Below are 22,380 nucleotides of genomic sequence, written 5' to 3' on the forward strand. Positions count from 1 at the left end.
TTGGTTTTCTTTTTCAAGATTGCTTTGGCTATTCGGGGTCTTTTCTGGTTCCATACAAATTATAGGATTGTTTGTTCCAGCTCTGTGAAGAATGCTGGTGTTATTTTGATAGGGATTGCTATTTTCTACATATTTTAAAAGTTCATTTACCTATTTTGAGAGAGACAGAGACAGAGACAGAGAGCGCAAGCAGGGGAGGGGCAGAGAGAGAATCCCAAGCAGGCTCTGCACTCAGTCCCAATCCCAAGAGTCAGACACTTAACCAACTGAGCCACCCAGGAGCCCCTCTTCCTCGGCTCTTAGTTTGGGTTGCCTGGTTATCGCCATTCTTTACTCAGACCAAAAACTAGAGGTTACACCTGTCTTTCTGGATTCTTTTCTGTTGATTAGACTTCCCATCCAATTGATCCCCAGCCCCGTCACCATCTCCCTGAAATGCTTCTCCACCCCTTGTCTTCCCCTCTACCTCTCTTCCCACTCACCTGGTCTGGTGCAGTGGTCACCCTCCTAAAACACAGGCTTGAAATGTTACTTCCCCTTTACCTCTCCCCACTGCCTGTGCAATAAAGACAACCTAGGGCTCTTCAAAAGATGACCACGGCCTACTTTTCCAGCATTCTCTTTCCCTCACTCCTCTGAAGTTCCAAACCATGCAGGATTTACTATTTCTTGCACCTGGTACTGTTTTCCTGTTTCTGAGGTTGCTTTTCCTGCCACTTTCTGGCGAACCTGTACTCATTGTTTAAAGTCCACCTCAAATGCTACATCCTCTGTGCATCTATCTTTCCCACACATCTCTTGGGCCAGTGGTTCTCAGAGGGGGAAGGTATGTGTGTTGAGGTACATCACAGTCAGAGAAGCTTGTAACATTGCATGTGTCTTTGAGAACCACTGCCCCCGTTGGCCTTGGGTTTCTCCTTTATTCGCCCTTCTCTTCAAGCATTAAAAAACCTCTAGTACCAGGGTACCTGGGTGGCTCAGTCGGTTAAATGGGTTGAACGTCCTACTTGGGCTGGGGCCATGATCTCATGGTTCACAAGTTCGAGCCCTGCGCGGGGCTCTGTGCTGACAGCTCAGAGCCTAGAGCCTGCTTCACATTCTGTGTCTCTCTCTCTCTCTGCCCCCCTCCCCTGTTCACACTCTGTCTCTCTCTCTCTTTCTCAAAAATAAATACAAAATTAAAAAAAAATCTAGTACCTGTTTGTCCACACTGGTGGACTGTGCGCTTCTTGGGTAAAGCCTAGGTGTTCTACAGCTACAGCACATAGTAGTTACTCACTGAATGCATTTGTTTTCTATTCAATGGACATTCCAGACACACTTCATTAGGATCTTATAGGGCAAAATGTCACGCTTTTTTAGTTTTCTCTCACTAATGCTAATTATTATGAATTTGCATACAAGGTTGGGAGGCTAAAACAGCAAAAATATCAGGACCGGCGTTTATAAAGCTGACTTTAGACAAAACCCAAAATGAGAGATCGCACTTGGGTTTTCTCACCAGGCCCCACTCTTGTCCTAATTGTCTACGTTTAGTTCCTTCCTTCACTCCATCGCGCCCCCCCGCCCCCCGCCGCCAATCTGTATTCTTCCTTTCCTTCACTTATTCACTTACTCTCAACTTTTCATGCTTCTGTTCCCCCTTCTGTGCCCTTCTTGGGTATTCTCATAAGGACCCTTCCAACCACTCTCCAGTACTTATTGGGCATCCACTGAGTGGCATACACTGTTCTGGGCCAAAGTAACCAAGTTGAGCAGAGTCGGCCAAGGCACTTCAGAGTCAGAAACTTCCCCACGCCCGCTTTTATTGACAAATTGAGGGACATTTAGTGTGCAAAAGGGAAAACAAACAAAAAGCGCATTCATTCGTGTTCCAAGCAGCAGGAAAGAGTTCCCAGTTTCCACCCTTTCTTAAGCCAAAAGGAGTACTCCTAAGAGGAGATCCGGGCAAGATGGAGACTTCTTTTAAAGCTAGATTTCTCCAATTGCGACACGTAAATTACCTAGTCGAGGCAAAGGACAGGCCTCGCAAGGGGCCAGGCGGGAGATGTGCTCCATGTGGGCGACCGAATCATCCCAACATCCCATCGTCCCCTTCATTCGATTTTCTTTGTAAATGAATTGCTGCTTTCCCTTTAGGTGAGGCTCCAGAAATCCAGAAGGGCTGACCCAGAGGCGAGCGCAGACCCGGCGAAGACCCGCCGGCCAGGAGACACTATGCAGAGATCTGCTGGACTGGAGCTCCGAAGAGGCAGAGGAGACGGCGGCCGGCGGCCGGCGGCCGGGACACTGGCGGACACCGGAGCAGGCGGCGCGCCGGGCGGCAGCCAGCGCCGCCCAAGACCCAGGCCTCCAGCGCCAGGAGAAGGAGCCTGGGGTGGAAGCCTGGGTGGGACCGGGGGGGAGGGCGGGCCTCCGGAGCAGAGGGCGTGATGGGCAGTCGGTGTCCTCCAATCGCGTCCTGGCGAGGGAGCGGGGCCGGCCAATGAGCGGACGGCTGGGGCCGGCGTGGGGGCCAGGAGCGGGGAGCGCGGCGTGGAGGTGCCAGCGGGCGCGGGCGCGGGCGCGACGAGGCTGGAGCCCCTGTGGCGAGCCGAGCCGAGCGCAGCGGGGACGGGGACCCAGGGCCGCGGCGGCGGCGGCGGCGGCGGGAGGACGATGGCAGTGCCCGCCGGGGCCGAGGCAGTGATTGCAGCCCCAGCCCGCAGGCGCTGGCTGTGGTCGGTGCTGGCGGCGGCGCTCGGGCTGTGTGAGTGATGCCGGGGCCGGGCCGGGGCGGCGGGGGCCTCGCGGGGCCGGGGCCCTTCCCTCGCGGCAGCCGCGGGCCCTGCGCGCCGGGCGCCGAGATGGGGAGGGGGCGCGGCCTGCGCGCTCCGGGGCCGGGGGAGCGCGGAGCCTTCCTTCCTCCCGATCCCTGCGCGTGCGGGAGGAGGGGCGAGCTCCCCACCTTGCTCCTTCCTGGGGGGGCTGTCGGGACCGCGGGCCGGCGGGGTCTCCTGCCCTCCCCGCCTGGGGACCCGGGGTCGCCCGGGCCCGCCTGGGATTCCCGTTCGGGAGCCCGGGGTTCGGGCGCTCTCCACCTATGCGAGGTGGCGGAAGGTGGTAGGGCTTTCATTTGCAAGGCCTTTGTTGGGTTGTTTCCCCGCTTTAAGCGAATGTTTGGTTTTACCTTGTAAGTTCCATTTCGGGTGCTCTCCGATCCATTTTTTTAAGGCTCGTGATGGAAGAGCCCTGGGGTGTCGTGCGTCTCGTGTGGCTTGCAGAGCACCCACCGAGGGGACATTTAGATTACCTCTGCTTCGGAAGCAGAGACTGGGAACATCACTGGAATACTGGAATGAGCTGGTTTAAAAGAATTTGGTCAAATACGTAATAACTCCAGGCATAGTCACCGCGGTTTGTCAAGACACATTAAAAAGCCCGTTTTTCCTTTTCCCTTTTTTTTTTTTTAAATGACCCTTTTTTCTTGCTTAATTTCATGGGTCAACTTAAGGTAAACCCCAGGCTCGATTTATGGCATTGGGTGAGTTGTTTTATGGACCTCTGAAGTGTTGGCCATAGGACTTTTTTGTGCTGTTGTTCAAAGCGGCGTACTTGCTGCCTCAGAATGTGGTTAAGTAATGGTTATAGAGAGGGCCAACTCCTGGGAAACCACGTAGACTTTTTCGTTTCTTTTGTTTCTCAAAATACCAGTTGCATCACAGTGTCTGAATACAAGTTTACTCAGTAATTTCTTCCCTGGAAAAGTCTTCAGTGTAATCTTCCGAACCAGGAAAATGTACCATTTAGCCACTGATCCCAACATGGTGAAGTATGAACATAGAAGTCTCACTCTCCTTGAAAATGTACTTCGTGTGCATAAGACAGTCCATTCCCTGTAAATATCTCTAGTGAGGGGGGGAAAAAAAAAGGTTAAAAGTGTGTGTGTGGGGGGGGGGGGTTGTTGGTGATGATGACAATGTTTGTCTTTTAAGTAAAGGCAGGAAATAGCCTAAAACTAAGGTTTGTCAGAAAGCTCGGGTGCTTCAGACAGAATAATTAGGCACGGGAGGTCAGACATTGTACTGAGGACGTCAGGATGATCTTAATTAGACTGAAGGTACTAAAAGAAGCAGAACTGAAAACCTAAGTGTTCATGGATATTAATACGAACAGATCATCAGAATGAGAGCTACATTTATCTCGGATGTACCCAGCTCTTCAGTAATGAAAGGTGAATACTGATGTATGAGTGTCAGCAGCTAAGGTTAGCTTAATTTTGGAAAACGATTGAATGCTGCTTCTTGCCAAATCGTCTTTTTCTGGTCATGGACGGTGTACATAACAGTTCGTTTTTGTAGAAAACCTTCCTGAATTTGATGCGGATACATAGTTACCCAGCAAACCTTTTAAGTACCAAGCACCAAAAGTATTCTAGAAGGACGGTCCCTGACTTCACTCATTTCCAGTTTAGTGGGAGAAACAGAGTGTGATAGTTAATACAAGAAGTCCTTGGATAACGGTGTGCCGTGAGAGCCCCTAGGTAGAGCCATCATCTCAGACTGGAGGGCAGGCCACCAGAGGAAGGGGTGCTTAAGCTGAGTAGGCACTGGGCGAGGAAACCGCATATACAGAGTCCTGAATGGACCTGTTGGTCGGTCCGTGTGGTGGGAGGTAGGAGTGTGGCTGGGAAAGAGATGGGAGCAGTCAAGGCAGGAGAGCCAGCCAGAGGCATTAACTCACAGAGGACCTTGTTTGCCATTTGTAAGGCTGGGTCTTTATCCTGAGGACTGTGGAGGCTGGTGAAGCCTTTCTTTCTCTGTGGAGACGTGAAGGATGGGTCGGAGTGGTCTGAGACTGAGGAGATCAGAGGGCTATTCTAATAATCCCGAGAGGGGGGCGTGAATTAAAGCAGTGGGATATGAAGAGAGGACACGCTCTTGAGCGCTAGCTAGAGAGTAAATTTGATAGGGCTTGCAAATTGATGTGCTGTCGGCTTGAAAGAGGAGGGTAAGGTGATCCTAAGGTTTGGGGCTTGGGAAGCTGAGCCTATTTTTGGCAGGTGGGGCTTCTCACAGGTCAAGAATGTGGATGAGGGAATAGCGTATGAGGAAGATGGTGATGAAGTTACTTTGGGGTATGTTGAGCTTTACGCGCTGTTGAGACCATCCTAATAGAAGTGGGCAGAAGACAGTTGGGATGGATGGTGCTGGAGAGATGAGGAGAAAGCTCTGGTCGGAAGCACCGATTTGGGAGGCATCACAGAAGAGAGTAAAAGCTTGCATGGTTTGGATGAGGTCACCGTGGAAGAGTGTGTTGAAGGAAATAGCAGAGGGCCGACGACGGAGCCCTGGGCTATAGGGAACCAGGGACCAAGACCGAATGAAGGTTGAAGGAAGAGACAGTGGTTAACAGTGTCAGATGAGGATTGAGTGCATTTGGCAATTGTCGTGTCTCTGATCACCTTTACATAGGAAGGACACACACAGGGTCTGAAGAAGGAAGCTCCGTGATTGGCACCACCCATTTCAGTAAATGGCTTTCATCTAATTGCCCAACCCAGAAGGCTGGGACCCACCCTCGATTCCGCCCTGCCCCTCATCAGGCCCCACATCCGGTTCTGCCATCGCCCAAATGGCGTTTGGAATTCACCCCCTTTTTTTTCTTGTCAACGAACAGTCCGCTTTTAGCATTTTAGGCAGAGTCACTCAGCTGGTCTCCCCATTTCCCCATCTTGCCTCTTTTTAATCCATTCTTCGCCCAACTGCAGGAATGATTTTTAGAAAAATGTAATCAGATCGTCTTACTTTCTTGCTTACAGTCCTTGATGGCTTCCCCTGACATTCTCAATGACTCACCAGCTTCTCCCCATGGCCTGCGGTGCTTTGTGTGAGATCTGGTTACTGCCTCTCTGACTTCAGCTTGTGTCACTCACCCCCTGGCTCACTCTGCTCAAGCCACACTGCCATCTTGTTCTCTTTGACACTCATCCCCCTCTCAGGTCCTGCGCATTTGCTGTTCCGGCTCCCTGGCATACCGTTTCCCCAGGACTGCCCAGAGCGGTCTCCTTTTCGTCAGTGAGGGCATAAATGTCACTTTTTCAGGGGCACCTGGGTGCCTCAGTTGGTTAAGTGACCGACTTTTGATTTCAGCTCAGGTGGTGATCTCATGGTTCGTGAGTTCAAGCCCTGCATTGGGCTCTGTGCTGACAGCACAGAGCCTGCTGGGATTCTCTGGTCCCCTCTGTCTCCGCAGCTCTCCTGCTCACATGCACACACGTGTGCTTTCTCTCTCAGAAATAAATACACGTTTCTTTCTAAATGCCTTTTTTTCAGAGAGGCCTTTCTCTAACCACCCTACCCAGGGGAGTTCCCTGTTATCATTTCCTGGTCCTTTGTTTATTTCTTTTTTGTAATTTCTAACTATTTGGTTTTTCTTCTTTCCTCTCTGAGAATCCAGGACAGAGATAGCGTTTGCCTTGTTTATATAAATATCCCCAGTGCTTAGCACAGTGGATAGGATAGATGTTAATGGTTGTTAAAGGGCAGTGAGGCATATGTATGTCTCAATAACAGTTTGTTAGTAGTTTGTAATCTGTAGTTAGGATTTAGCCTGGCGCATAGCGGGTATCCAGTGTTTCTTGAAACAAGGATTATTGGGGCGTCTGGGTGGCTCAGTCGGTTAAGCGCCCGACTTCGGCTCAGGTCACGATCTCGCGGTCCACGAGTTCGAGCCTCGCGTCGGGCTCTGGGCTGATGGCTCAGAGCCTGGAGCCTGCTTCCGATTCTGTGTCTCCCTATCTCTCTGCCCCTCCCCCGTTCATGCTGTGCCTCTCTCTGTCTCAAAAATAAATAAATAAACGTTAAAAAAATTTTTTTTAAAGAAAAAAAAAAAGAAACAATATTTTTTCCCCAAGTGTTATTTCATGTATCATCTGGTTATTTTCACTCTTTAAGTATGTGTGCGATAAATTAACATTCTCCAACTACTTTATTTCTTTTAGTTTCCTTATTTATTTATAAGTTTATTTATTTATTTTGAGCGAGACAGAGAGAGTGTACAAGGGAGGGGCAGAGAGAGAGGGAGAATCTCAAGCAGGCTCCGTGCTATCAGCTTAGAGCCTGACGCGGGGCTCAAACCTACAAACTGAGATCACGACCTCAGCCAAAATTAAGAATAAGAATCGGACACTCAACTGACTGCCCCTTAAGGTTTATTTATTTAACTAATCTCCGCACCTAATGTGGGGCCTGAACTCATGATCCTGAGATAGAGAGTCACATGGTCTTCTGACTGAGTCAGCCAGGCGCCCTCTTCAACGACTTTAAACATCATAGTTCTGGAATTACTAGTTATTACATATTTAAATTATTTGATCATGTTCGTTGTAGCCCTTAAGTGTTTTGTCAATAGGACTTTTCTATTACTTGACGCTTGTTGCCAAGATTTAGACTTGAGACACTACCTCTGCAGTTGAAACGCCACGGATCTCAGTACTAATTCCGTCAGCCTTTTGCTAATTTACCCGTCAGGATACTAAAACTTAGTCTTAAAAATTCTCCCACTTGTTTTTACTCTAACTCTAGCATAGCCACTAGGCTCAGATACTGCCAAAAGAAGAAATAAAAACAAGTCCTCTGTGAAAGATCTAAGTGAAAAGTACATGAAGCGAAGTTTGTGTTTTCACCAAGTCTTTATGCACTAAACAAACACCTACCGAGTGCCGGGCGCCCTTTGAATTACTGTGGATACAGCAGGGAGACTGGATCCTCCACAGGATGGGTATGCTTCAATCATGAATAATAAAGGACAGATTATGAGGCGCCTGGGTGGCTCAGTCGGTTGAGCGTCCGACTTCGCGCTCAGGTCACGATCCGCGGTCCGTGAGTTCGAGCCCCGCGTCCGGCTCTGGGCTGACAGCTCAGAGCCTGGAGCCTGTTTCCGATTCTGTGCCTCCCTCTCTCTCTGCCCCACCCCCGCTCATGCTCTGTCTCTCTCTGTCAAAAATAAATAAACATTAAAAAAAAAAATAAAGGACAGATTAAAAATTCACGACAGTCACCACTTTTAAGAAAATATGATTCACCTATTATGCAAATTCACAGAATTTAAAAAAAAACCCATAGAGCACTATTTGTATTACAAAATAGGTATTTGTTTCAACTCACAAAGGACACATGAGATTTCCTTGATGGTTGATCTTTCCTACTGAGTTTTTAGAATGCGATTTGATTGGGAAAGACTCGATCTACATGGTTTTTCAGAAATATTGCTGCATCTAGAAAATGCTGGCCTACCTGTTAAATATTTCTCACATTCCTTTCTATTCCCACTGAGGCTGATTCATGTGATTCCACAATCACATTTTTCCTGGATGATTAGAATCTTCTACGGGCCCCCAAAGCCGGTGTTTTTATTTAAGTTGTATCTTTTATCTGAGAATTTGAATTCTCTGTGTAAAACGTGCATCTCACGTGTACCTAAACCTTGTGAAGATTTTAATCTTGCTCTCTCCGACCACTGGCATAATTTGAAAAGCGAGAATAAAGGGTTTGCTCTGACAGAATTTTTATGGACTCGTTTGGTCTTTAGGTCCCATCAAAGGGAATTTAATTATCAGAAAAACTAGAAGGTCTCAAGTATCGTACGGCTCTGGGTCTTGGTCCCTGCGGCTGAGGAGATACGAAGTCTTCGTGTATCTTGAGTGATTTTCCTTTCTTCCTTTTCCACTCTTATTTTGCCAAGTGCTTGACATTAGCAATGCCCTAGAGTCCAGACCACAGTCCTTGGGACTTTGACTGCCACAAGAGGTTAGAGATCAGTTGGCTTTGGGCCCATTCCTAGTGCCTAAATTGAGAAATTTAATGGTCTCTTGGGACCTTTATATCTTTGCCCTTAAACCTCTTTATTCATTATCTTTTTGAATGCATGTGGCTGCTGTAATTTTTATTCACTTATAATTTTCTCTTGGTCCCATTAAGCCTTTATCAAGAAAAGGATGATTTCATTATTAAATTGTTCGATAATCTATTTATTTACTTTTCTTCCAAACTCAGGGGTCTCTTTAGAAATCGTGATACTTTGCAGTACCTCTGATTGACTGGGCATGTAGTTGGAATGTGGTTGGCCCTTGAAGAACACTGGGGTTAGGGACGCTGGCCACCCCCCCCCCCCAGTCGAAAATTCAGTTACAACGTTGCTTCCTGAAAACTTAACTGCTAATGGCCTACTGGCGACTCATATTGTTCAAGGGCTCAACTGTAGTTTTCTAGCAACTGATATACTGTACCCAGACCTTAGTTGTAATTAATTGGGTTTAGAAATGTACTATGTCTTTACCTAGCCTAAGTTATTTATTATTGTAGATAACTGCCACACAGATTGAAATCCACAACTTGAGCGCAGTTAGTATCATGCTGTAACCAACTGAACAAACTTTGATGAATTTGCAGTGAACATTGTTCATGCTAGGGCTCTGATGTTCTACTTTGGGATCTGAGGAATTTATTCTGTGCAATTGAAAGACATTTTTGGGGGTGCCTGGGTGGCTCAGTCAGGTAAGCATCTGACTTTGGCCCAGGTCATGATCTTACGGTTCTTGGGTTCAAGCCCCGTGTCAGGCTCTGTGCTGACAGTGTGGAGCCTGCCTGGGATTCTCTCTCTCTCCCCCTCTCTCTCTGCCCCTCCCCTACTTGCATGCTTGTTCTCTTGTTCACTGTCTGTCTCTCAAATAAATAAGCTTTTAAAAAAAATAAAAAATTATTTTTAAGATGCCTCTATCAAAATTAAGAAATGTGTTATTCTTTTGTCTTCAGTCATGAAGGAACACAGTGTGGAGTTATGTCACTTAACATAATCTTGTGCTTTTTCCAGACAGCACTTGAGAAAAATGAAGGTGCTGTATTGAGCTTCACTGAGAACTTTATGAGTCTGCACCAGACCGTGTCTTATAGTGAGTTACTCTCTGGTCACGTTCAGGTTGTATTTGTTATATAGCCTTCTTCTACCTAGGTGATAGGTAAAAGACTCAGTTTCCTAAGAGAAAAATGTGTTAAAATGCAAATATTTGAAATCTCCTAAACGGCTAAGAAGGGCAGAGAGAAAGTGAGTAGTTAGGGAGAAATTTTGAATTGATTGATATTATATCTGTCTATATAGATACAGGTTCTGTGTGTGCGCGCGCGCGCGTGTGTGTGTGTGTGTGTGTGTGTGTGTGTGTGTTCTACCGTCTATAGTTCCTGTTTCTTAGCCCTTAGAAATTTGGATTTAGAACTAGCTTCCTGTTGTCTTTTGCTCTGCCTTTAGTGACTGAGTGCTTACTGTGTGCCAAGCCTTTGCTAAGCAACTTACGTGCATTGTCTCATCAACTCATTACAATTCTGTGATAATTATTATTTTTATGAATTTTATAGATGAGGAAACGAAGAATCAGATAGGTTGTGTAACTTGCCCAAGGCTACACAAAGCTCATATATGATGGAGTCGGAACTCAAAGCATATATTTTTGCAACTTGTCTGCTGTATTATAGGATTTCTCTTGCGAAGTCTCCAAACATTTTTTAGGAGGCTTTTGGCATATCTGAAATGTTTACAGAGCGTCTTTACTCTGTCCCACGGTGTCCACCAATTTCCTTCTCTTTGTGGTAATGTTTGTGTGAGACTCTCCAAGCCTCCGTACTGCTGATTCTGCTCTGGAGACACAGAGCCTCCGTGTTGAAGCCATCCTTACAAACAGCGTGGAGTCTGTTCCACCCAATGCTCTGACTACTCCTCAGGGATTTTTAAAGATTTATTATTTATTTTTGAGAAAGAGAGAGAGAAGGAATGCGGGAGAGACAGAAAATCCCAAGCAGCCTCTGCACTGTCAGCACAGAGCCGGATGCAGGGCTCGAACTCATGAACCGCAAGATCGCGACCTGAGCCGAAATCAAGAGTCAGATGCTTACCCCGACAGACACCCAGGCGCCCCTACTCCTCAGGGATTTTTAATCTTGAGTGGTTTTCGTAGGTTCTTCTCCCTCTTACGCAGATCCCTCTGGCTAGGACACAGCCGGAATCCAGTCAACCAAGTGTCTGACTCCATGCTGGGCTCAGAAAAGTCCCTTGCCCCTCGTCAGGAGGCTCTACATGTGGACCAGGCCACTGAGCCTTTGCCTCTCTGCTTGGGCTGAGTTCTTCTGGAGGCTGTGCTGATCTTTCTGCAGTTAGACCAGTGGCAGGCTTACCCTGCAGGACGTCCACACAGGCCCAGGGTGTTGGCAGCAGAGGCTCCTCGTCGGTGCCTTTCTTTGGCCCCTGCACCCCTGCGCCCCATTGGCCGAGGCCCTGTGGCCCTGCCGTCTGCCTCTAGAGGAGGTCCAGCCCTGAACTTGTGGGGACTTGCTCTTCATCACCTTTCCGCTGTTAGGAACTTAATCTTTTTCCCCGGTGCCTGGCAGTGTAGAAGAACCCTGGTGAGAGTTGCTCAATCGTACACCGTGGAGAAGGTAGAGAAAGTCTTGACAGTAAGTGGAGGCGACACCTATTGCGATCAGGCTGTCATACGTGCGCTTCAGAAACAGAACACGCAGTTTCTGTTATCTCCCTTCAGAGCGTAGCTTCGCAGCCTCTTATCAGCACTTTAAAATCTCCAGATCTCTGGAAACGTTTTTTCCTAAGCTTGACACAAACTCTTTTGGTTGCAGAACTTGACCGGTACTAATGAGAGCCTATTTTTAGGCACGATCCCACTCGGTGTGACTGATACGTTTTTCACTGCAGAAATACTGATGTGTTTGGTTACGGGATGCTGCCTGGGGCCCTGCCGGGGCTGGGAGATGATATATAGTGTAGGCATTGTATTAATTTTTTTTAAAACCTGAAAAATTCTCCATCTGAAACACATCTGGCCCCGGGGGTTTTCGGTAAGAGGTTGTGGGCCGGTACAGTATTTTATCTCTGAAATTTTCTCTTACTCTTGTAAATACCAAGAGCAACAGAACACGTTTTTAGTTCTTTAAGTATTTTGGTACATAGAGCTAGTGGTTTGCCACTTAAACACCTTCATTCAGATTTCTTTTTTTAATTTATGCTAGTTTGGACCTGGCCTCCCCTTTACTGAGGGGTTCTGGGTCTGTAAACTGGCTCAAGGTTGGAATTGATCGAGGACGTGTGACTTTATGTTTTTATGACTCAAGACTTTAATTCACTTGACCTACAACTTTTCTGCTTATAAAGATCAAGTAAGGGGGGGGCGCCTGGGGGGCTCGGTCGGTTAAGCATCCGACTCTTGATTTTGGCCCAGGTTATGATCTCGCGGTTCGTGGGTTCGGGCCCTGCGTCGAACCGTGGGATTCTTTCTCCCTCTCTCTCTCTCTTCCTCTTCCTCTCTCTGCCCCTTTCCCCGCCTCTCTGTCAAGAGAAATCAAGACAAAACATTAAAAAAAAAGTCTTTACATGTCAAGTAAGAATTGAGGAGGCTGCCCGTCTATATCTCTTCTAGGAACACCACGGTCATCCAGCTAATGCTGCAGGTCTGTGCAAGGCTGGCTGTTCTGATTCCGCCCTCACTCCACAGTGTTGAGGTACCCAGACCCACCTCTGCCGCCTGGCCCCTGCCACTCCAGGAAGCACTTCCTTCCATCGCCTTTAGGAGGCACTGTTCCCACCGAAGGGCTGGCTTACAAAGTAATCACAGAGCTTTTCAGGGATGCCGGGGCTCCTCCCAGAAATTCATTTCTCACCATCATGGGGAAAGGTGTGTCTGCTGGACCCCCCCGGGGGAGTGGGGGGGGGGTGGTGAGTAGGTCTCAAATGACAAATCCACTCTAACGTTCCAGTCTACCTAAGCCTTTGAATCCCTTCCTCTATTAACCCGAGACAGGCCTGGCACTTCATGTTCCTTTGCTGTGGCCGCTTGTGACCCACGTTTCGGCCAAGGAGCCAACTATTAGAGCTCTTTGTGACTCTCTGAGCTGCAACACGAAATGCAGAACCTCTGTTGAGCGCGCCCGTATCGATAAATTTGGCCTGACCCAGTTTTGTTTCTTTTACCGTTCTCCCACACGCAGTCCCTGTATCTCTGTCTGTATAAATGAGAAAAACCCAGTAGTTCTTTTGGAGTGTAGTGGGTCTCCTCGTGGGTCATGCTCTGTACCTCCGGGGGCCTTCTGTGACTTGAGTCTGGTTCTAAATCTGGAAGCACAGAGGAGTGGTGGGTGTGGGTCCCGAGGAGAGTCGGTGTCTTTCAGGGCAGCTGCCTCCGAGAGGCCATCACCGTTTTCTCAGGTTAGTCTGCTCAGGCAGGTGTCTTCTACTGAGAGAGGACTCGTCAGTGTTTAGGGGTTCAGTGTCTCCACCTTATCAGGGTCTTCCCACAGCGTCCCCGGTTTTCAGGGTTCTAGTCCTTTCTAGTCAGTGCTCTCACTTTAATAGATGCCCTGTGAGGTTAGGAGTTCTGTTTGCTTTGTAGTTCAGCCCCTCTCAGGATGAGATTCTGGGCTTGGTGTCCTCAGTCTCGGCTCTGTGGCTAAAGCAGATAAGGGTCTCTTTCAGGATAGAGAAATTTTCTGATCATTTGTTCAGAAATTCACCTTGGAATTCGGACCCCCTCTTTCCCACCTTATCTAGTGACCTTAGGAACAATCAGCCGATATCATTGTATTCATTAGTTTGATGAATGTTCACAGGTATTATATACTTGGTGACCCAGAACCTTGCCTTTATAAGTGTTTGATTAGTAGGATATCCAGTGATGATGTTTACATATCTCTTTGACCATATTGTGCCATGGACTGTCGGTGCTCTCTTTACCTACTGGAAATTGAGTCATTTGTGTCTTTAAATTAGAAAGCCAATTCCAGACACCCCAGGATCAGATTCAGAAAACTGGGCCTTGAGATTCTGTTAGTCTAGAACCATTCTCTGTACCCAAATCTGTATTAGTGTTTGAGAAACAGAACCATAAGGATGGATGGATGGATGGATAGATAGATGGGTAGGTAGATAGATAATTTTAAGGAAATGGCTCACACAGTTATGTAAGCTTAGTAATCCTAAAATCTACAGGATAGGCCAGCAGGGTAGAGATTCAGGGAACTAGTATAGTTTGAGTCTAAGGGCAGTCTACTGGTAGTATTCTTTTTCAGGGGTGGTTAATCTTTTGTTCTTTTACAGCTGAATGGACGAAGTCCCCCTACACCGTGAAGGATAATCTACTTTACTCAAAGTCTGCCAGTTTCAGTGTTTCAAAAAACAACCTCATAGAAACATCCAGGTTAATCTTTGGCCAAAGATTATCGGTCCATCAGCCAAGATGATACAAAAAAGTAACCACCACACCAGGAATGAATTATACAAGATAGGCCGTAGGTGGAAATCTCAAATTGCTGATGTGGCCGGGTTGCGAACAGTTCTGTTCTTTGCTCTGTTTCACTACTTCCTGTCCACATCTCATGTCATGATGTCTGACCTCCTCTCACCCATGCGACACTTTGATAAAGGCCACCTGAGATCGCCAAACCAAATGACCTGTTCCAGGCCTTTTCGTTCTGGACTTCTTTGCTTTCTTTGATGATCTGATCTGACTTCCTCTGATCGAACTTCGCTCTGATCTGACTTCCTCTGACTTTGAGACGTCGCTTCTGCTTCTCATTGCTCTTCCGTTCGCCCCAAGCCTTTCCCTCCCTCTGGTGCCCTGGCGTTGATTTTCCTTCGGTTCTGCTCTCAGCCCTCTGGTAGTCTCACCATGCGCTCATCTTTGGTGACCTTCTCCTTTCGTTCTTTCTATCACAACCCATATTCGGTAGATACAGGCATTCCATAAGGATTCGTTAGGGAAACGGTGACCCCCAAATGTGTCTTCATCACCCTGAACTGCAGACTCTTGCGCCTTGTCCACATACTTTCCTCAGAGCATCCAGAGGCACCCCGACCCTGCATATTGAAAACTCAACTCCACGTATGTCTCCTTTCCCACACTGCACCTCCACTCCACCCCCCCCCCCGCCGCATTCTTCTCATGTCCCGCTGTCCCATTTGCTTTTCCCTCAGTCGCCCAAGACAAAAGCTTGAGCATCATCTTAGAATCCTCCCTTTCCCTCCCCCACCTCCGTGAATGTAATCAGAGTCTTGCCAGTGTTTTCCTTCTATTTCTGAATCCATTTCTACCTTTCCAGTGTGCTGGGACAAGTCCCCGTCATTGAAGCCCAGGTTACCACGAGAGCCTCCTCACGGGTCTCCCCTCCGCGACATGCTCCCCTCTGGTCTACCCTCCCAGCTGTTGCCAGAGGGGTTTGTCATGGGCGGATGCAATCAGGCCACTCCTGTGCTAAGACCCTCCATCCCTGTTATCTCTGGGATGAGCTCAGGTCCTGAACTTGATTCCTACGTCCTGCCCTCATCTGCCCTCATCGCCTGCCATTCTCTTCCTTGCACTCCACTGATTGTTTGCAACGTTTCTGCCTGATACTCATTTTGCCTTCTTGATTTTGTGTATGATATAGTGTCTCCCTCTTGATTGCCCTTCTCTGTATTTGTTTACCTGGCTGACTCCTATGTAGCCTTTCCATCTCAAGTGCAATGTCATCTAGCAGATATCCCCAGGTAAGGCCAAGCACCCTGCCTCTAAGCTTCCTTTCTATTGCTTTATATAAGATTATCTTTTTATAAGATGGCTTCTCCAAATGCAGAAACTGTGTCTTATTCATCTCTGGGTCTCTGACATTTAGCACAATACCTAGACCATGGGAAGCATTTAGTAGATATTAGGCGGACCATTAAACTGAACCCCAGGTGGGAACTGTAAACATCAGAGCAGAGAGTGAGCGAAAATAAGGAGGCAGGTCCTCCTAGAACTTGGGACCTCAAGATCCAGGGAGCAGTCAGGCCTTACTCCAGACACTGGACTTGACAGTGATATGGCTCAGGGGGAAACCATCTAACCAAGCTCTCAAGGGCACGATATTCAGTAAGAACATAATGTCAGCTTATTAACTTAAAGTAAGCATTATAAATGCTGGGGCGGGGGGCAAAGTGGTTAAGTGGATGGGGTTGGTAGTGCATTTTTCTCCCCTGTGTAAAGACAGACTGTCCTCACAAGATAGTCCAGGGAATATGGGATCATCAGAGTGACCACAGTGGCAATGGTAGCCTGAAATAGCTTTCTGTCCACTGTCCATGGTAGGAATATATATATATATATATATATATATATATATACACACACACATATATAATGAACTGACAGATGCATTGGACTGGTTAAGTCCTGCTCTTCACTGGCCAGTGCTGCAGGCAGCATTCAGCTGCCCCGCACTGACAATTACACCTTAGACATGAAGAGACAGCCTAGAAACCTTGACTGGGCTTTAGAGTTTCCTGTGTCTTGAGAGAGCCCCTAGACAGAGAGCCTGTCGCATAGAGTGGATTCTCCACGGGTGAATAGTATCACCCGTGGAGTGTTGATGCTTCTCGTTTCAAAATTCGTTAGCCTCTGTGTTTTTCTTAATCTTTTTTTTTTTTATCAGGTTTTGAGGTACTTACTGCACCAACATAACATGGAAAGAATGTTGGACACAGGCGTGCACAAAAATGAACACACGTGTGGCGGACGCCCGTGGCACCTAGCAAGGCAATGGCCCCAAGTAAAGCGAGCATATAACTGCCAGCCCCATTATTGCTGATGTCCATTGCTCTCGTGTGTAGTCTCCCTACTGTTTATGACAAAATGTATTATTTTTTTCCTTACCTGTCTGCTCTTTCTTGGCTCTCCCACTACAGTGTAAATCTACACTGAGGCCCAGAAAAGAACCTGAAACGGTGGGAACCCGGTAGATGTCTGTTGAGTTGTGGGTCACCATATAGCAACGTGTTGCTATATACTTGGCTCAAGTAAAGTTTTGAGGTACAGGAGCTTTCTGAATATCTAAAATAAAAATTAAAACTCTAAAATCGGGGCCCCTGGGTGGCCCAGTTGATTGACTCTTGATTTCAGCTCAGGTCATGAACCCAGGGTCTTGGGAGCCCTGCGTTGGGCTTTCTGCTAAGTGTGGAGCCTGCTTGAGATTCTCTCTCTCTCTCTCTCTCTCTCTCTCTCTCTCTCTCTCCTGCCTTTCTCCCTGAGCGCACACACTCTCTCTCTCTCAACAAAAAAAACTGTCTAAAATTTTAAGGTATAATTTACCTTATAAAAGCATAGAGTTTGAGCTCTGAAAGTCTCAGCAGGTGCTGCCTGCCTCTGAGCATTGCCATGACCACCCCCCCCCCACACACACACACAAGGAGCCCCAGGGAGCCTGCTGAGCAGCTTTCTACCTGGGGAACAGGCCAGAGGGCTTGTTTTGTACCTCCCTCTCAGGGAGTGTCTGCATTTTCCCTTCATTTGTCATATCCCTGTTGACCACAGTCACCTGCAGGGAGTTTCCAGGCGCGTGCTGCCTCTTGACGAGTTGTGTCTTACGGCTCCGAACATCTGCTCTGACCACCTGTCCTACCCGCTTGTCTTCCCCGAACCTCGTCAGTACCAGAAAATGCACCAGCTCCAAAACCTCCCCCTGTCGGTCAAGCACCCTCCTCTTCTTCGAGTCTGACTGCGATACTTTCTGGAACTCGTTACCTCTGATGCCTCCCCATTTTCTTATTTACGTGAATCACTTCCTGGCTGCCCCTCTCCCCTTCTCCAGCCCGGAGTCTGTGATCCATTGTTAGAATCACTTCCTTGCAAAAATGCCTGCCTCCTTTGCCCTTCTGTCCCTTCATTGTACTGGGTGGGGAATACAGCTTTGGGGAAACCCGAAGCTCTTTGCGTCTACCCAGAGCTTTATTGCTTTAGTCATTGCCTCTCTTTGGATCCTTCTTCTTACAATACACCCTTTCGCTACCTTCCCAGGCTCCGGCTCTCAGCAGAATTTCTCCAGAACTGCCCGTGCTCCTGTCTCTGCACACACTTCCTTCCTTTCCATCCTCCTGGAGTCCAGCCTTGTCACAGCTGCTTCCTCCTCATACAGACTTCTCCTGTCAGGATTGTCCGTGCACTCCAGGCTGCCGGTCCCTCTTTGCCCTTTGCTGTGGTCATCTTCTGAGACCTTTCTGCCACGCCCCTTCCCTTGGCTTCCTGACACCCCGTTCTCTGGTTTTCTTCCCTTCTCACAACTTGCCCCCGTCTTCCCTCCATACCTGACCTCGACAGCTCAGTGCTCCTCATCACTGAAGCCTGGCCCTTATCTTTCTCTACATTATTGTCCAATGTGGTGACATTTTCTTCTGTGATTTAATGTTTTATTTATTTTTGAGAGAGAGAGAGAGAGACCGGATATGAGTGGGGGAGGGGCAGAGAGAGAGACGGAGACACGGGATCCGAAGCAGGCTCCAGGCTCCCAGCTGTCAGCACAGAGCCCGATGCGGGGCTCGAACTCATGAACCATGAGATCATGTCCTGAGCCGAAGTCGGATGCTCAACTGGCTGAGCCACCCAAGTGCCCCTCTTCTGTGATTTTAACGACCACCTGTGTATTGCTATCTTCAGAAATGTATACACAGCCAAGACCTCTGTGAGCTTCAGCCCTCCATATCCTGGTACCTACTTGACTCCATTCGGAGGTGTGTAGACGTCTCAGACTCAACATTTGCAACAACGCAGGTTGATTTCTCTTCCTTCTCCCCAGCTAAATGTCCAGCTCTATGAGCACCTTTATTTATCCAGCTGTTCAGGCCAGAAACCCAGGAGTCCCTCTTGGTTCATTTTTCTTCATTCCCCCGTTCAATCGTCAGCACGAAGTCCTGTTTAGTGTCCATTTCTGCCTCGTCACCCCGCCCCTGCCGCCCAGGCCACCGCTACCCTATACCAGAACCGCTACGGTACCTTCCCGCCGGTTTCTCTGTTTCTGTCTGTATTGCCCCCATTCTATTTCCGCACGGGAGCAGGAACCATTTTGCATCAGATCATATCGCTTTCCTTAAAATCCTTCAGTTTGATCAACTTATTTTTGTTTTCCACATAATGTCAAAAACCTTGAATGCAAGTGCACATATAAGCAGGTTGGCGAAGTGTAATATTATGGGCAGATATATTAATAATCACTTTCAATAAAAGGTAATTTTCAACTCTTTTTTTTTTTAATGTTTATTTTTGAGACAGAGAGAGACAGAGCATGAACGGGGGAGGGTCAGAGAGAGGGAGACACAGAATCTGAAACAGGCTCCAGGCTCTGAGCTGTCAGCACAGAGCCTGACGCGGGGCTCGAACTCATGGACCGTGAGACCATGACCTGAGCCGAAATCTGACGCTTAACGACTGAGCCACCCAGGCGCCCCAATTTTCAACTCTTAAAGTAAACATATATGGATTGCCTGAAGGCATTCCGTAAGGAGTCCCATATCAGTCTACCAGAGTCAGAATGGGAACGATTATTTCATGTTTTAGAGCCAAAACATTTTCTAGGTAGTGGTGGTAACTTTGAGCCAATGTTTGCTCTGGATGATATGATACAGAATTATAAATGTGACAGAGGAATATCTTTTCCCATTCATTCCGTTGCTAGGTTTATGGGTACGTTTTATCACTGAAAAAGAGACACTTGGTGACAGTTTTCGGCACGATTTCTTATGGCTGTCACAACCAGCCTCATAGGCACACAGCCAGTGCAGTCACACGGGGCACCGCACGCAGAAGGACCCCGCAGTCAACTTGGGGTTTAATGCTCTGAGGTCACCGTCTTGAAGCTCTTAATAATTTTATCTTTTTAAAAAATTATTTATTTAAGTACTCTCTACACCTAACGTGGGGCTTGAACTCACTACCCTGAGGTCAGGAGTCGTATGCTTCTCTGACTGAGCCACCCAGGCGCCCCTGTGCGTTTTTTTTAATGTTTATTTATTTTGCAGAGAGAAAGAGAGCGTGAGGGTGCATGCCTGGGGGAGGGGCAGAGAGAGAGAGGGAGAGAGAGAATCCCAAGCAGGCTCCACGTCCTGAGCAGAGCCCAGCTGAAGGCTCGAACTCATGAACTGTGAGATCATGACCTGAGCCGAAATCAAGAGTCAGACGCTTAGCCAACTGAGCCACCCAGTCCCCCTCCCCAATAGTTTTATCTTTGAATGTGTGCTTTAAAAATTTTTTTTAATGTTTATTTTTCTTTTGAGAGAGAGAGAGAGAGAGAGACAGAGTGCCAGCAGGAGAGGGGGAGACACAGAATCGGAAGCAGGCTCCAGGCTCCGAGCTGTCAGCACAGAGCCCGACGCGGGGCTCGAACCCACGGACTGTGAGATGATGACCTGAGCCGAAGTCAGATGCTTAATCGACTGAGCCACCCAGGCGCCCCTTGATTGTGTGTTTTGTCCATGAGTCTGATGAGACAGTGGGGTATACACAGGGACTTAAGAGCCCCTGCTCACATGCAGACTTGCCTCTTGCCACCTCCCTGCTTCCCTGGGATGGGTCTTTTCACCCAGCTGCTTTCCAGCACCTGGTCTCCTGGGCCCTGCACAACCTCCCCTGCTCTGTGACCACTGCTCTTCTCCCAGGGAGGATCAATGTCCGGTGCACGCTCTGGGGTATCTTTGGGCGTACGGTGTGCTGACCATTCCCATCCCCCTGTGGGCTGGCCCCACCACGGCGAGTGTGGTGGGTAACTCAGCGGGGACCTCTCACCCTCCTGCTCTAGGGTACCAAGCCCTTTCCCACTCCCGGCTTGGGCCCTGCACAGTGTGTAGCAGATGGCTGCCTTGGGTGACTGGTAGTAAGCGCCATGGGAGATTTCTGGACTAAAATCGTGTTGCCTGTGCTCTGTGTTCTAGAGCCAGCAGTGTGATCAGTTCATTTCTACTTCATCCTGGGGCATTCCCAAAGTTACTCTCCAAGAAAAGCGCTTGCTGTCGCCTTCAAGGGGCCCGCCCGTCGCTCCCCTCCCTCGGGTGAGGTGGCCACAGATCTAGGCTACAGAGAGCCTCGATTTGGCACCTCGGTGTTTACAGCCGGCTCTGTTCTTTGATCTGTTAAGAATGTGGGTCTGCCTTTGATAATCCGCACAGACCCCAGTGGCAAAGAATATAACGGAAACGGTTCACCAAACAACTTTTATCAGCAGCCCAGTTGAGGGAAGTGGTCTTTGTAAAGGATTGTTGAAGTGACATACAGTCCATTTATTTCTGAAGCTGTTCCACGTTTTGTCCTCGGCTTGGCTTTGCACTTGGACACTTGGGCTTAGGCCCCTTGTACGGTGACTTTCTTTGAATCTATGGTGGTGTCATGTTGTTCGCTGCTTTTGGGGGGTTTGGTTTTGTTTTGTTTTGTTTTTTGCTTGTTTGGTTTTTTTAAGAGTCTCAGGAGAACCTGCTTTATAAAACTCATTATTTCACTACCCTAGGTGTGGCTGGGGACACGCTCCTCACATGACCCGGCCTGCCCTGTGCATATAGTGTATGTGAGAAACCTCTTCCAGAACGCCAGCCAGGGAAAGCTTTGTTTCAGCCACTATATGGACCGGATCTCCTGCCTCTCTGTGTTCTATTCTCCTACCCCAACATCGATCTTTATATTTTCCTGATTTCCGTATTTTATTTAATATTTATATGCATTTACGGCAAGCAGCATCGGCTCCTTTAGGCAGAGTGTGAGTAAGTAAAGGTCACGATGCCTCTTGCTTCCAGTAGTCAGGTCATATTGTTTTGGGTTTTTAAAAAAAAATTTTTTAATGTTTTATTTATTTTTGAGACAGAGAGAGACAGAGCATGAGCAGGGGGAGGGGCAGAGAGAGAGGGAGACACAGAATCCGAAGCAGGCTCCAGGCTCGGAGCTGTCAGCACAGAGCCCGACGTGGGGCTTGAACTCACGAACCGCGAGATCATGACCTGAGCTGAAGCCAGCCGCTTAACCGGCTGGCTGAGCCACCCGGGCGCCCCGATATTGTTTTGTTTTCCAGTGCTCTGATCCTGGCTAACTTGGCCTCTGTCTCTGGATTCTGTGTGAACGATTGCTGAACAGCCTTTACTTACAGATCGCTTTAGAACACCTTCCATTTCGAGAAACAGATCTCATTGAGGCGGGGCTGGGCAGCCTTTCTAGCCTCTCCTTCCGGCTACAACTGGTACACCGTTGCCGAAGTAGCCAGTCCGGCCCACATACACAGCTAAGGAGGCTGACGCCACAAAAGTGCCGTGGCAGGTGCAGCAGAAGCCTGAGGGTGACCTGTGTCTGCACTCCAGGTGCTTCGAGTGCATTTGGAGAGAGAACAAATAATGCACGAGATAAAGGGGACCACGATTTGGGAGCTCCTTATTGGTACGGTGGTTGCTCAGAGAAGGGCGAGGCTACTGTCTGTTTTGATGGGTACTTGCTATAGTCCAGAAGCATCCCATTGCACAAATATACCTAAGTGTCATTGCAGCTGCTTAGTTATTTATTAGAAGTCCATGTGGAGCTTCCATAGG

The 22,380-nt window shown here is 48.1% G+C and overlaps 1 protein-coding gene and 1 long non-coding RNA gene across 3 annotated transcripts in view; both read left to right on the forward strand.

Annotated features, from left to right (window-relative positions):
- Nucleotides 1-2,544: 2,544 nt before the first annotated feature.
- MPZL1 (myelin protein zero like 1) overlaps nt 2,545-22,380 on the forward strand; it is a 66,473-nt gene continuing 46,637 nt past the window's right edge. The window contains exon 1 of the mRNA XM_023247958.2: nt 2,545-2,749. Within this exon, the coding sequence (XP_023103726.1) occupies nt 2,659-2,749 (91 nt within the window). The 5' untranslated portion in view covers nt 2,545-2,658. The remainder of the gene's footprint in view (nt 2,750-22,380) is intronic.
- On the forward strand, nt 7,172-12,995 carry LOC123382785. 2 transcript variants are annotated; one of them, XR_006591736.1, is made up of 3 exons: nt 7,172-9,536; nt 9,853-9,931; nt 12,461-12,995. It is a non-coding gene; the product is annotated as an uncharacterized LOC123382785 (long non-coding RNA). The 2 variants fall into 2 exon arrangements; XR_006591735.1 differs by lacking the exon at nt 7,172-9,536 and having other exon boundaries at nt 9,650-9,931.

This window comes from Felis catus, chromosome F1, assembly GCF_018350175.1.
Source record: "Felis catus isolate Fca126 chromosome F1, F.catus_Fca126_mat1.0, whole genome shotgun sequence".
Taxonomy (NCBI): domain Eukaryota; kingdom Metazoa; phylum Chordata; class Mammalia; order Carnivora; family Felidae; genus Felis; species Felis catus.